At 35.6% G+C, this 14610-nt stretch overlaps 2 protein-coding genes across 2 annotated transcripts; one reads left to right on the top strand and one right to left on the bottom strand.

The window, feature by feature from the left end:
• Positions 1–5404: 5404 nt before the first annotated feature.
• Positions 5405–8111, top strand: LOC102608032 (myb family transcription factor EFM). Its single transcript, XM_006475705.4, has 4 exons — positions 5405–5934; positions 6290–6979; positions 7143–7219; positions 7397–8111. Exons 1-4 carry the CDS (start codon positions 5739–5741, stop codon positions 7916–7918), a joined length of 1485 nt encoding a protein of 494 aa, XP_006475768.1. The 5' UTR covers positions 5405–5738; the 3' UTR covers positions 7919–8111.
• A 2435-nt stretch (positions 8112–10546) lies between these two features.
• Positions 10547–14421, bottom strand: LOC102608322 (glycine-rich RNA-binding protein RZ1A). Its single transcript, XM_006475706.4, has 9 exons — positions 14191–14421; positions 13603–13701; positions 13028–13476; positions 12440–12506; positions 12308–12358; positions 11911–11979; positions 11744–11809; positions 11585–11653; positions 10547–10808 (listed from the first exon to the last, which is right to left on the bottom strand). The coding sequence occupies exons 1-9, from the start codon at positions 14398–14400 to the stop codon at positions 10719–10721; spliced, it is 1170 nt and encodes a 389-aa protein (XP_006475769.2). The 5' UTR covers positions 14401–14421; the 3' UTR covers positions 10547–10718.
• Positions 14422–14610: the final 189 nt, after the last annotated feature.

The following is a 14610-nucleotide window of genomic DNA, read 5'->3' as shown; positions in this document are numbered from 1 at the left end:
AAGAATCCTAATCCAAAAACAGACCCACAACAAAAGGACTAGGATTTTCTTTTGAGAGACCATGTATATTGACCTTGAACCATTCATCAAGAACTTATTTTGTTTAACTTAGCTGCTGCCTTTGTTTAGATAATGTCCAAGGGTAATTTATTGTCAGCCCCCAATTGTTTCGACATTTAGCACCGCGCACCCACATCATTCAACCATGTGCATCACCCCCCCATTTCGGTTAATCTACGGTTAACTTAACAGAAAAAAGGGAAAAATGATAATTTTGTAAGAACGAACTCTTTTATCCTTCGTTGCTTTTTATTTTCTATGTTTTGTTTTTCTTTTCTTTTTTAATTCCCTTCCTCTTCTTCTTCTCGTCTTTATTTCGTTCTTCTTCTTCTCGTCTTTATTTCGTTCTTCTTCTTCTTCCTTTTTCTTCTTCTTCTTTTTTCTTCTTCTTGTCTTTTACTACTGCCGCCTGTCAGAGTGATCAGCCACCGACTTGAATCGACAACAACAAAATGGCGCGCTGCGTGATCTGTCACCGCTAGAAACTATTGCCTCCACTACTGCATGAAACTGCCGACGCCACCACTTGAAGCCGTCGCCGTCTCCGCTGCCTCTATAATTTGATTTAGGGTTTGAAATCTTTAGATTTAGGATTTTTTATTTTTGGATTCCTTTTTGTTAAATTTTCTTAGTTTGGGTCTTTTGTAATAGACTTTTACAATGAAATTCACAACAAGTGTTTTGTATAATTAGATTAGGTTTCTTTATTATTGAAATTTTTCTGTAATCTGATGATGATTGTGTGTTTGATTTTCTTCTTTCCTTTTGGAATCATGCTCTGTTTCTCATTTTGAAGTTTCTCGATTCTACAATTTTGTTATGATAATGAAATTAAAAAAAAAATCGTTTCAATTTAATTGTAAAAAAATATAAAAATAAATATTGTTTTGAAATTGACTTGTTGACAATCTGCTCATCCATGTCTCTGATGGAAATGGTACCATAACAAGGATAATTGAAAGCCCCAACTTTTTCTATATTTCCCCTTTGTTTAATATTGTAATTAGTAAGATCTGAATCCAAGTAGTTTCCCAACCTTTTCGTGGTGTTTCTTTGACAAATCAGCACTTGAATCATAATGCCCGCTTTTATCCTTCTTCTTATCCTTGTCTTTGTCTTTATCCTTACTTCGATCCTTATGACGGTGCTCGTGCTTCTTATGCTCTCTATCATTCTCCTTATCTTTGTCTTTGTGCGTTTTTATGCTTCCTCTCTTTGTCTTTGGACTCACTTTTTGATTTTCCAGCAAGGGTATGAACCCCCTTTTCTGCAGGAGGCAAATTAACAATATTTATTTATTTATTATAAAAATAAATATTTTTATAATAAATCTTTATTCTTGACGTTAATTTTTAAGTTGTAGGGGGTATTTTAGTACTTATATATCAATTCAATTCAAAACAGGGGCAGTATGGTCTTTTAGGTTAATAGCAGCCTAAACTGTTAGAATTAACTGATTTTTTGACGGAAATGGGGGCGCGGTGCACATGGTCAAAAGATGTGGGTGCCAGGTGCTAAATGTCGAAACAATTGGGGGCTGACGATAAATTACCCAATGTTCAATTTGTATATTGGAATTTGATCCAATTCAATTAAACCACCATCTTTTCTACACAAGTGGAATGAGTTCGCTCGTGTGCATTAGTGTTGAAAAGTGTTTTTTTTTCCCCCTACTTATCCAAAAGTAAATCTGGCATTTATAATAAGTTCAAGGAATATTATCATTTTACCACCAAAGTTATTCTGACATATAATGTTAGCACCATGATTTGGCGAAAATAGCATTTTACCATCAAACGCTTGCGCCGTTATCAATTTACCACCATTCCGTTAAAAAAGTTAAAACTTTTGCTGATTTTTGCTGATTTCATAAGAGCATCAAAGACATTTTCTATTGAAGTCAAAACACTCGATTGCAAGTGTAAAATAAACAATAAAACAAAGTAAAAAAAATCAAGGGAAATGATTAGAGAATTAGGAAATTGATAACCCTAAAATTAGCCCCTCTCTCTCATTAATTTTTTTCTTTTATTAAATTGTTATTGTTTTTAGTTGTGATTAATACTTGAATTTCATAGATTATAATATTAATTTTGAAGCAGAATTTATTATTATTATTTTTGTTGTTTGTCATAATTTTGCATATTCTTCATTATTTTTATTAATTAGAAATTTCAGTTGTTTTCCAAATCTTATTAATTGTTATTGTTATTATTTTTAGTTGTGATTAATACTTGAATTTCATAGGTTATAATATTAATTTTGAAACATGAATTTTTATTAATTGTTCTTTGCCGTTTATCGTAATTCTACATATTATTCATTATTTTTTATTAATTACAATTTTTAGTTGTTTTCCAAATCTTATTTTTGTTCATTGTTTCTTTTTTTTCAAAGGGTAAAATTATATTTTATTCTCTTGGGGGTAAAATTGACTTTTAACTCAATTTTTTTTGTTAAACATTAATGTTTTTCTAACAGAATGGTGGTAAATTGATAATGGCGCAAGCATTTGGTGGTAAAATGCTTTTTTCGCCAAATCGTGGTATTGACATGATATGTTAGAATAACTTTGGTGGTAAAATAATAATATCCCTAAGTTTAAATATATATTCAAGCTGCGTCATACCGAGAGTGATGCATCACTTGTGTGGGTTTGTAAATATGACATTAGAAGGAAGAAAAATCCAAGTTTACTTAATTTAGAGAATATACAAATTCAGCATGTAAAGTGTAGACCATGCGCCATGGATGACCATCAAGCAAGATACCCCTAGCTAGCTTTTCCAATTAAGTTGATGAAATAATCTAATTGGTTGGCGTAGATTAAGGGTAAGAATTTTCATGGCTCACGGTAGCACAACCCCACCAATTAACTTGAGCTATTTATTTTATCCATTTTCTAAAGAGGAAAAAAAGGGGCTCTTTGTAGGGTTTTGAATTTGAGAGCACGCCTCGGTGTCGATTTTTAACAATTTTAATCTTAAAATAAATGAGAGAGGAAAAAAAAAGAGAGAGGGGAGGAATATTCCTTGATGTATAAATAATAAATATAATTACATGCACCAGACAAAAGGGATATTCAGAAGGAAGATATAGAAGAATATAAAGGACACATGTCACGAGGAGAATCTCTTAACTTTCATGTTTATTACATTTTTTTACTTTTGCTTTGTAGTTTGTTTTATGAGGGAGAGAATCTGAAGAAAAGGCAAGGGTTGGAGTCTTGTACGAGAAGACTGATTATAGAAAGTGACCAACCATCCTTGTTGCAAATTTGCAACCTCTCTCTCTCTGTGTCTGTGTCACTCACAGCTACATAGATAAGGGAATTCGATGCAGTTTCCGAAACTTAGCTTTAACTTTCATGAAAAAGTTGTATTTGCTCACTGTTTTGGCATGCATCAATGGCTGCAGTGATGGGTGTGCAGGTTCATATTTTTTTGGCTCAAATCAGCCCTGCTCTGCCCATGCAGTAAAATTGACTTCCTTTTCGTTCGGGTATCCTATGTATAATATTGTAGTGTCGGATATCTATTATTTCAAGATGAGCTGGCAAAGATTCTTCTTCATACATCCAGATTACGATTAAGAGATTGTAAAGGTAAATTACTTCGTGTGGGAAATAGCACAACTCACTGATATGTATTATTAAGTGTTATTTTCTTTGAAATATCTGCCGTCAATAATTGTTTCATCACATAACTGACAATAAAAAGAAGGTTATCGTAGAGTTCTATCTAGTGGGTTGCTAATCTTGCATTTATAAGAATGATTTTCCACTACTTATAAGTGTGCGATTGCTGCTGCCGTAGGAGATTTTAGGCCACAAGCTGATTCAAGAGGTGTTAATAAATTTCTGACTTGTAGATATCATATAGACATTGTATATATAACTCTGGGGAACTTGATCAAAATCTCCAATGAAGTCATGTTTAGCTTCAATCATGATGCTTCTTCCAAAAGACATGAACATGGATCTTACAATTTTATGTTTTTTTTTTTTTGACACAGAGAATTAAGCTATTAATTATGAGTATTAAGGTAACATGAACGTTCACCGACACACATTTCATGGACATCGATCTTCATATACGGTGCCCCATAGGCCAAACTCACAAATATTAATTAAAATTAAACATGGTTATGAATTTTGAAACGCATCCGAAGTGTTAAAAAAGTTGATAAAAGCCCACAAAAAAAACGATTGTATATTAAGAGAGAATCTGCTTACCTTCCTTCCCACTTCATTAAAGTTGGTAGCAGAAGAAGATTCCCGGCGCTTAGGCTCCTTTATTGTTCTTTTTGGGATGTATTTTAGCTTTAAGCTTTGAAGGTTGTGTTCCCTTAATTTTGAGTCGTAGAATTGGAACTAAGATATTCCTTCCTTAGAGGTAAATATTATATTCTTTATGGTGAATGTTTTTCTGTAGATTAGATATTCTCGTCTTCTTTTTTTTCTCTCTCTGAATGCACTCAAATTTAGAACAATTATGCAACTTTTGAAACCCTAAAAGAATTAAAGTTTGCATGCATTGCGGATTGATACTAAGCACCCATCTGAATATGTCCTTTCTCTCTCTCCAATATAGTGGCAAAATAATAATAATAATAATAATAATAATAATAACATTGCCTCGTATATGCTCCTTTCCTGCTTTCCACACTTTTTTTTTTCTATTAATTAATCATAGCAGAATCATTAATTCTTATTATAAAACTACATCGAATACTTCGGTTAGGACACCATCTATATCAAGTACTACTTGCCGTACACGTGTCCAACATCTACCATAATTTGTTCGTTAAATTTGAATGATTAGTTGATCCAAACCATAGAGTCAGTCAAATCATTTTTACCTCCTTATCTGTCCTGCCACCGTTTCTCACACAATTGTAACAAAAACACCTGACGAATTATTTACCATCATTTTATCTTCTCTAATTGATCACAATAGTAAGATGCATACATAAATCTCAATCCATTATAAATTTTGCTAGATACCCATTAAACTTTATATGAAAGTCGACACACTGTTAAGATAGTTTCAATTTAAAAGTGGGAGGAGCATCGAATAGGGCTAGCTTAAGATAGGGCTCATATAAATTATCAAAAGGGAAAAGGATAGAAGAAGGGAAGAGAAGGGGCAAAAAAAAAAAAAAAAAAAAAAGAACAGTAAGGAGAAGAATCATCTTTTGTTTTAGTAATTTGAATTCGTACAAAGATTATACTAAAACCAGACCTTAAGCACATGACCCTTTCAAGTGTCAGAAGCCTTGATTCCCTTCTTTCTTTCACTACTCTCTAATTTATAGCTTTATTTTTTCTGGCTTTGTTCTTTGCAAGAAGTTACCATCCCTCTTTATCCCGCCCATCTTTTTCTTTTCATCCCCTCCACTTTATTCTCTCGAACTCACCCCTAAAAAGAAGATGATCCTCCCCTCGATCCTCCTTGTGTTCACAAACCAACATCTTCTCCCTTTCTCTCTCTCTCTCTCTGAATTACTCATCAAACCTAGAAAGCTATAGAGAGGCCACACAAACTCTTTTGCTCTTGTTTGTTCCCACATACCGTATTCTTGTTCTGGGCATGAGCATTAAAGACAACAGTTCTTGTTGAGAAAGAGAGAGTTCTGTTTTGTTGCTATTCATTATTATATCTAGATTATAACTAGCCATGGCATCCCATTCAGAACTCAGTTTAGATTGCAAACCGCATAGCTATTCTATGCTCTTAAAAGCTTTCGGTGACCAGGCTGCTGATCATGAGACACAAAAGCTTGAAGAGGTCCTTGCTCGTCTTGAGGAAGAACGGTTCAAGATCGATGGTCTGAAGCGCGAGCTGCCCCTTTGCATGCAACTTCTTACCAATGGTATTGTTTTTTGTATTTTTCAGTTGTTCTTAAAATTAAAAAATAAATTTCTCATTATATCAATAATCATTTCTTTTGATGAATTATTCAAGCCGGAATCTTGGATAATATAAAGAAATTGTTTTTACCCTATTGGTGGATTTTTTATCTATTCTATGGCGTTTAGCCTCTAATCTTTTTCTTTAATTTTATCCTCCTTTTTTTTTTCTCTCTCCCATTTTTATAGAAGAGAGTGATTGCTTTCTGTTAGTCGCGTCTCTTTAAATTCAAAAGAACTAAAGCTACGAGCATGAAAATAACTTCCAAAAGAAAACCTTACACACTAATGACCATATTCCATTTTTTAATTCCTCAGCTGTGGAGGTTTCAAGGCAGCAACTACAAGCCTACAGAGCAACAAATCAAGGGCCAAGGCCAGTTCTTGAAGAATTCATGCCTCTGAAAAATTCAAGCTCTGAAATCTCAGAAACCAAGTCTCAAAATATCTCTGACAAGGCAAACTGGATGACCACTGCTCAACTGTGGAGCCAAACAGGCAACAATGAAACAAAATCACAAAACACAATAGCAGCATCCCCTAAGGAAACTACTACTGATATTGTAGGGTTCAATGTGATTAGTCCCAAGCTGGCCTTGGATACCAAACAGAGAAATGGAGGAGCTTTTGTCCCATTCTCAAAAGAACGGAACTCCTGTCCAAGTCCAACTTTACGGGCTCTCCCAGATCTGGCTCTTGCCTCTCCTGATAAAGAAATGGATCACCAAGATAACAGGTGCTCTGAAAATGAAAATGGAAGGAGAGAGAATCTTGGCAATCATAATAATAATAATAAGATTAGCAATTGCAATGGGGGAGCTGTGCTTCATGAACAAGTGAAAGGTGTTGCTGGTAATTCAACGGAAGGGCAAACAAATTCCAACAACCCTACAAACAACAACAACAACAACAATAATAATAATACTCACAGGAAAGCAAGAAGGTGTTGGTCACCGGACTTGCACCGCCGATTTGTCAGTGCTCTTCAGATGCTTGGTGGTTCTCAAGGTAATAATAATAACACAACGAACTTTTTTAATTTTTTTTAATTTTTGGCAGTTAGTTTCCTGTTATCAAGTTCTTCATCATGATAATGATAGTCAAACTATGATTGTCATAATGATTATCTGTCAAATATGGGCTGATTTTATGGGGCCATGCATGGATACAGTGGCCACACCAAAACAAATCAGAGAACTGATGAAGGTTGACGGTTTGACCAATGATGAAGTTAAAAGTCATTTGCAGGTAACTAACTAACTCTCACTTTCTATTCTCTCTACTGAGACATGAAACTGATTTTTTCCTGTTTCTAAAAACTGACAACGTACCAAGTACCAAAGTACCCAGATACTACATGTTCAGTCAAATATTGGTAAAAGTCTCATGTTTTTTTTTTTTCCTCTCTTTTTTGGGTGCACGCAGAAATACAGGCTTCACACAAGGCGACCAAGTCCGAGTCCACAACAAGCCGGAGCTCCGGCTCCGCAGCTGGTGGTCTTGGGTGGCATCTGGGTCCCCTCAGAGTACACCACCGCAGCAGCTGCAGCCCACAGTGGGACCCCTGCTCTCTATCATCACCCATCTCCACACCCACCCTCCCACTTCTGTGCTGCATCCCCAGTGCCACAAGACTTTTACACTACAGCAGCGCCGGCAGCACCACAACCACCACCACCATTACCACCCCTGTCGCCAGCCCACCACCAGTTGCACCTCCATAACCAAATCCACATGTACAAGGCCACGTCACAGGGCCACAGCTCACCGGAATCGGACATCAGGGGCATTGGAGATCGGTCAGAGAGCATAGAAGATGGCAAGTCAGAAAGCAGCAGCTGGAAAGGTGAGAGTGGTGATAATGGTGTTGCAGAGAGAAAAGGATTGGCTGCTCTGAGAGAAGATGGCGAAGAGAGTAACGGAAGTGAGATTACTCTCAAGTTCTAATGACTTCTCGGATTAGGGTTTAGGGTTAGGGTTTTTAGTTCTTTATCCTTCTACTTTTAGTTATTATTATTCTAAATTCTTATGTTAAATATCATGAGAGGGTAAAAAGGACATAATGAAAAAGTGAGTGCTTCTTCTTCTGTTCATCATTTCATGTCCTAAATCGAAAAAGATTTAAAATTGGACTATCTGATTCTTGGCGTTTTCTGATTTATTTTGTTTTTTCTTTTTCTTTATTTGGACATATTTGCCGTTCACTTTGTAGACAATTGTGGCTTTGCTCCTAAATAAGAATAATAAAGTGTTGGCTCCACTGGCAATGAAGTCTCCTTAAGTGGCTTGATTGAATTTGTTCTCCAGTTCGAGTCGCAGGGAAGTCGCTTTTGTTGGAAGAACTTGTGCCTCTCGGTTCGAGTGGTATGAGCTTAAAGGTGCCTCCCACAGTTGGGGTTCTCCCCAGAATACCTCATGGTCAAAACAAAAAAAAAAAGAATATTTTACCGTTTATCCACTTCTATTGGAACGATTAAGCACCGCTTCAATTTGGTTATTTAATAAATTATGTCAGTAATTAGTTTTTATTATAAATGTGCTACTAATTAAATTTAAGTAATATCAAAAAAAATTTATTTCATTAATGACAGATTGATAGATTCACAAAATTGGAATATAAGGATAGTTGGAAAGTTACTCCCCCTAATAACATTTAGGGAGAAATCTACCCCATATCATACATTTTTATGGAATGGGGATAGACCTCTCATGGGGACTCGAATTGGTGCCCACCCACCATTCAACTACAAGCTCAACAGGGAGATAATTAATTATTAAGTTTTATCATTTTCCATTAAAATGATAAAATGATAAATGTAATTTATTATTTCATCAATTCAGATACAAACTTTGGATTCCAACATTGTGATATTAGATTTGATTGATTGCACACGCACAAACGGTGCGATAAGTATGTTCCACAAATAGAATTTAATGCATTTACCCCAAATTTGACATAATAACTGGCAGCCAAATAAAAAATGCTTTTGTAAGAATAAGACCTATATCTTTGATTATGTATAGGATCCTACTAAGCTACATACGTAACTAACACCAACTTGATATTTGTATTTTTTTTTATTTTAATTACATGTGAGGGACGTTAATTTAAAGAGAAAAGACTGTTTTCACTTAAAATTTGAGTAAGAAAATTAAATCTCTACAGTATTTTCTTTTGTAGGAGTTTCAACCACTACCCTCACAGTTGTGAAGGAGTGGTTCTAACTAAAAGCCAAGTGGTTACCTAAGATTTGTATTTAAAATAACTAAATGTAACTTGATTATCAAACCCTCTTTTAAGTTATTGTATACCACTATTGGGTTGTGTTGTAATTTGGGCACACCCTTTTGTTTATGATAATTACAATCCTTTTAAGTGACACTTGTTTGGTTTTTTTTTTTAATTTTATATTCAAGCTCTAAAAATATTAAAATATTTTTAAAAATGGAACTGTATATTTGCAACAAATAAAACTTTTGTCAAATGGATCTACTGAAGTAATGAGAAATTAATAGCAATGATATCAAGACATGCAAGGTTTCCTAAACACAATATATGGTTGTATACCATTAATCTCGTCTCTGCGGGGATTTGCCCCCCATCAATTAAGGAACTGAGAATTGATGGCCAAAGAATTTAAAAAATAAACAAATAAAAATTACGGAGGGCACCGAAAGCGTTTGCCGGATCGCTTTACACCCTAATCCTTCTCAGGTCCTTTAAAAATAATAATAATAATAATAATAAATGAATAAATAAATAAACGTCCACCACTCTCTGTTGCCTTTATTTTCCTTAATAATTCATTTTAGATTAACCCTTTAACTTTGAACTTGACGACCACCCAGCCGTGTATACATTTTCTCATTCAAACCATGTGCTAATGCCGTGTACACATATTCTTGTTCAAATCATGTGCTAATTTAATTTTTTTAATTACATGAGAATATTACTCAAATTACAACTCATATTATATAATACTACAAGTCTACAACTGATATTTACAGTCAGATAATTATTGAGACTAATTCTAAATTTTTTAATTGAGGAAGGAATTAAGCCCACAATGCCTTCGTGAAATCACTACCTTCATAATTATGAGGGTCCCCAAGATCCCGGGACATTGGCTTCCGCCAACAGTGGACTATTAAGGATCGCATCCCGCGTGTTGCCACTCTCTTACTTGAAACCTACTTACTCGAACCTTCCCCGCCTTCCAGCAGGAACCAGGAAAGAGTGAGCCACAGGTTGGAAAGAGCGAGAGCCACTCAGCCAAATACCGAGTGGTTATGTGCTAATCTAGTGTTAAAAGTGCTAAGAAAGTGTTTCCTTGACAAATGATCTAGTGTTAAGAGTGCTAGCTTCATGACCCATCTCGCCTCCCAGCCACGGTATAGACTGAACTTTTTATCTCTTGAGGCAGGCACTCAAATTGTTAATGCGACTTTCAAATGTTTATAACATGGCTTTGAAGCACAATTAAGCAAGGTAATTCCTGCATGCACAAAGTCTTTTAAACACAATCAAATTGATATTAACAATTAGTAAATCATCTACGTGACAAAGATTTAAACTAACATGGACAAACAAATACAACATGATATTAAGAAGAATTGATCATACTAACAATTCAAATTAGGAGCTGATCTTTTACTCCTATAAAGATATTTACATGTGCGCACAGCCGTATCATTACAGGACGGCTAAATTCTGCACAAAAAAAGAGCCACAAAACTCCAGCAAAAGTCAAGGATTGCCATTTGTCCGGGGTCCTCCATCCTTCACACAAACATCATCAGGGATGTCACTTTCTGTCATTGCCGCATCAACAATTGACTGCAAGGAAAAGGTAGATGAGTTTGTACTTTACATGGACAGCAATTCCCTCTTTCATGATCAGAGCGAAAATGGCTTTTTTGAAGCTACTTCAGAAGATTTAAGCCCAACCCAAGAGAACATCAATAGATGACACCACCACCTACCAGATCTAAAAATGATGGCCATTTACATCACCAACCTATTTTTGGAACTTAATGAGTCAATGATTAACAGGGGATTACCAAAGAGATGGAGAGGAGTGTTCACATCAGAGATGACATGTCTCCTGTATATTAAACATGTATTTTTTGCCATAATTCGTTGCCTTAGACAAGGAATTATCAAGCAAATGACCCTTGTATATTCAGTTTTTAGGGATGAATTGCACAGCTTAACCTGCCTTAAGTGAGGCATACAATAGTGCAACCATTCAAAATTTCAATCAGTAAAACTACATTCCAAGTTTTTCATTTCAATTCCATGAGATGGTGTATGGAATTGAGGAAATCAAATCATAACGTGTTCTCATGCGTACATTTGAAAAATAAAAGCCCAGTGCATGACCACATCTGCAATATCAATTCTAGTATGGTATGCTCACATCCAGAAAACAAGACTGATCATGAGAGACGATTGTTTGCGAATATGACCAGCATCGCCAACAGGGTTGCACTTATCATGCCATAGCACATGCATTTAATATTCTGTGCAACTTAAATCTTGCAGCAGGGCACACTAACACTGATAATGACATGGTAGTGTAAAAAGAATGACAATTGATTAAAGATGCTAACCTGAAATTCCCGTTCACAGCTCTTAAGTCTTTCAGCATACTCATTTACTTGTATAAAACATTTATACAGCTGCAGCAGCAAAAGGTAAACCACTTATCCAAAGAATATTCCGGTAGAGTTTCTTAAACCAATTCTCGACTAGGAGTCTATGACAGTTACCTTTGTCAACTGCTTCTGACGGTGTGAAGAAAGTTTTTTTGCATTGATTAACGCTTCCTCCAGTTTCTGCACCCATCATCAAATTCTGAGTAGGAAATAAAAGGAACTGTGCCAAAAAAATAATTGAACAGTACGTGAGCCCAAACAAATCAGCGCCATGCTCCTACCTTAGATCTTTTCTGTAAATCCAAAACAAGCTGTTCTTTAACATTTACCCTCTCTTCCATATGAGAAATCTGATAAGGCAACAAATTTATTTCAAGGTAACACAATATATGTCAATACCAGGAAAGTACAGAATAAAAGATAAAACAGGACATATGGCCTTCAAAAATAAAGGGATGCAGGGAGAAATTTTCCATGTCCGTAAAACTCCGAAGGAGGTTACTACCCTGCCTCCAGTGCACAGTGGGCATTGCACAAGTAGCACATCTTACATGCCAAATGACCTTAGAAGTCTATTTATTACCATCAGATATCTAATTGGATGCATGATTTGAGCAATCAGGACATGGTAAATAACATATGCACCATTTCTTTTAGTTCAAACTTGAGTGGGCACACCTCTTTCTTTAGTTCTTCACGCCTTTGGATTGATCTGTCCAGTTCTTTAACCTGATAATGGATCATAATGAATAAAGGAAAAAGGTTATGAAAATACATGCAGATCACTCAACAAACTTACGATGAACTTACTTGATCGCTGTTATCATCACTTGAATTTGACGAAAATTCCCTCAATTGATGGTCATCAACTGTAGAACTGCCAAAGAAAAGGGAAGGAAAAATTTAAAATTCCAATCTAATGCATAAAGCTGAAGTGATCCACTATCAACATCATCTCAAGAGGCATTCATTCACCTTCATGCATAATTTATTTTCAAATAATTTTTACAAATTTCAGATAACAAACCAATTTGAAATATACAACTTAAACATGGTTTGGTTTTTGTCCAAATGCAAATACAATTCTCTCTGAAAAGGTTATATTTTACAAGAAACCAACTTAGAAAAACTGTTTTTACTGTATAAATTCCCAGCCAAATTCTATATAAACAGACTCAGAATTAAGAAAGTGTTTTTATCAATTAATTTTGTTCCTTTTTAGGTGCTGAGTAAAGGGGAGATCTATACATGCTGTTTTGACTTAGAAGAATATTTTTGCAACTGTTGGATGAGAAAATCATGTAAAATAGGCCTTCATGCTAAACCACCATGAGAAGCAGTTACTTCGGAAAAGGAAAATAAAAGGAGAAAGGAAAAGATAGAAAGATAGTAACTTACCCATCACGTTTCCTTGACAAATGATCTTTGCCCTCATCAACAATTGTATGGTAGTCATCGGTTCCATCAATCTCCCTGTCTCGAGTCATATCCAACTCACTCTTCCTTTCCCAGTTGGCCAACTCCGGATCATGGATCCTAGTGTGACCTTGGTCATTATTCTCCAAATCTCTGCCTTGATCTTCATCCGAGAAACGATCCCTAGATGGATCACGATCATGATCACGCACGTGCTCATATTCTCTTCCCATACCTTTATCACGGTCCTGAGATGAAGTACGCTCTCTGGACCTATCATTGTATCGATCCTGATATCTGTCCCTGTGACGATTATTATCCCTATCTCGACCTTTATGACGGTGACCATGTCGAAATTGGTCTCGACCAGAATTTGATTTCCTACCTCTAGTTGCAACTTCACTTACTCTCACAACACGCCCATCAATAGTCTAACCACAAGTTTCACAAAATTCAACATCTAAACAATATTATAAACCAACAAACCATGAAAACCAAAAGCTAAACACCAAATACTTGCAGCTAGTTTTAAAGAGGGTAACGGAGAAAATGCATACCCTGCCATTCATGTCATTGATGGCATCAACTGCCGATCGAGGATTCCCAAAAGTAACAAAACCGTAGCATTTCCCCCTAGTACTCCGATCATTAACGATCTGCACCCAAATCCTATTTATGAATTTGATCGCCACTCAACCTCTAGATAACAAATATTCCACGTGCAACATAAATCTAACAAGGTCATTTATCATCAGTAATACCAATTACTAAAACCAGACACTGTTTGTGTACAAAGTGAAGTGGAATAATAGAATTAGGGTTCAATGAAACACCATGTGGCTAGAATGAATTATTTTCATTATCTTGTGTTTCCGTCCAACCAATACCATTACGCCACATCAGTTTGTGGCTCGAGCATTGCTCATTTATTATTAGACTGAGGAGAATCACATAGAGTGACTCCGGGAGCATAATAATTTAGTTGATCAAATTATTCCAAAATGCAATTATTGAATCTATGAACTCGATACTCGGAAATAAAATGAAAGAAAAAGAATGAAGCAACGAAAAAAAAAATTTATTCAAACATAAGCAAAAAAAAAGATAAAGCAAAACGCATGGAAAATGAAGAAAGAATCGAGTACCTTAACGGCGACGACTGAACCATATTTATCGAAGACTTTGCGAACGCTGTCCTCGTTAGCACTGTAAGGCAGCCCCCCCACGTACACGGAGCTTTCGTCATCTATCGTCATTTTCACTCTCTCTTCAATCAAATTAAAAATTACTCTTGCCTTGATCGGCACAACTATGGATGTGGATACTCCTTGTCTGCCTCCTTCTCTGCAGACCATTTTTGTATATATTTTTTATTTACTTTATTATCTTCCCTTGGGTCGGGTGCTAGTTGATACCTCTCCTGTTTCTTGTTGGACCGCATATCCAGGCTCTACTTTTGTGTAATTAAGGGCCAAGGCCCAATAAGTGCAGCGAACAAAATTTTAATTATTTAAAAAAAAATGAAAATTCCTTTTAGTTCCCAACTATTTGTTTCATAATCTGCA

The sequence above is a fragment of the Citrus sinensis genome, chromosome 1 (assembly GCF_022201045.2).
Source record: "Citrus sinensis cultivar Valencia sweet orange chromosome 1, DVS_A1.0, whole genome shotgun sequence".
Taxonomy (NCBI): Eukaryota; Viridiplantae; Streptophyta; class Magnoliopsida; order Sapindales; family Rutaceae; genus Citrus; species Citrus sinensis.
This window is presented reverse-complemented; position numbering and strand designations above follow the sequence as displayed.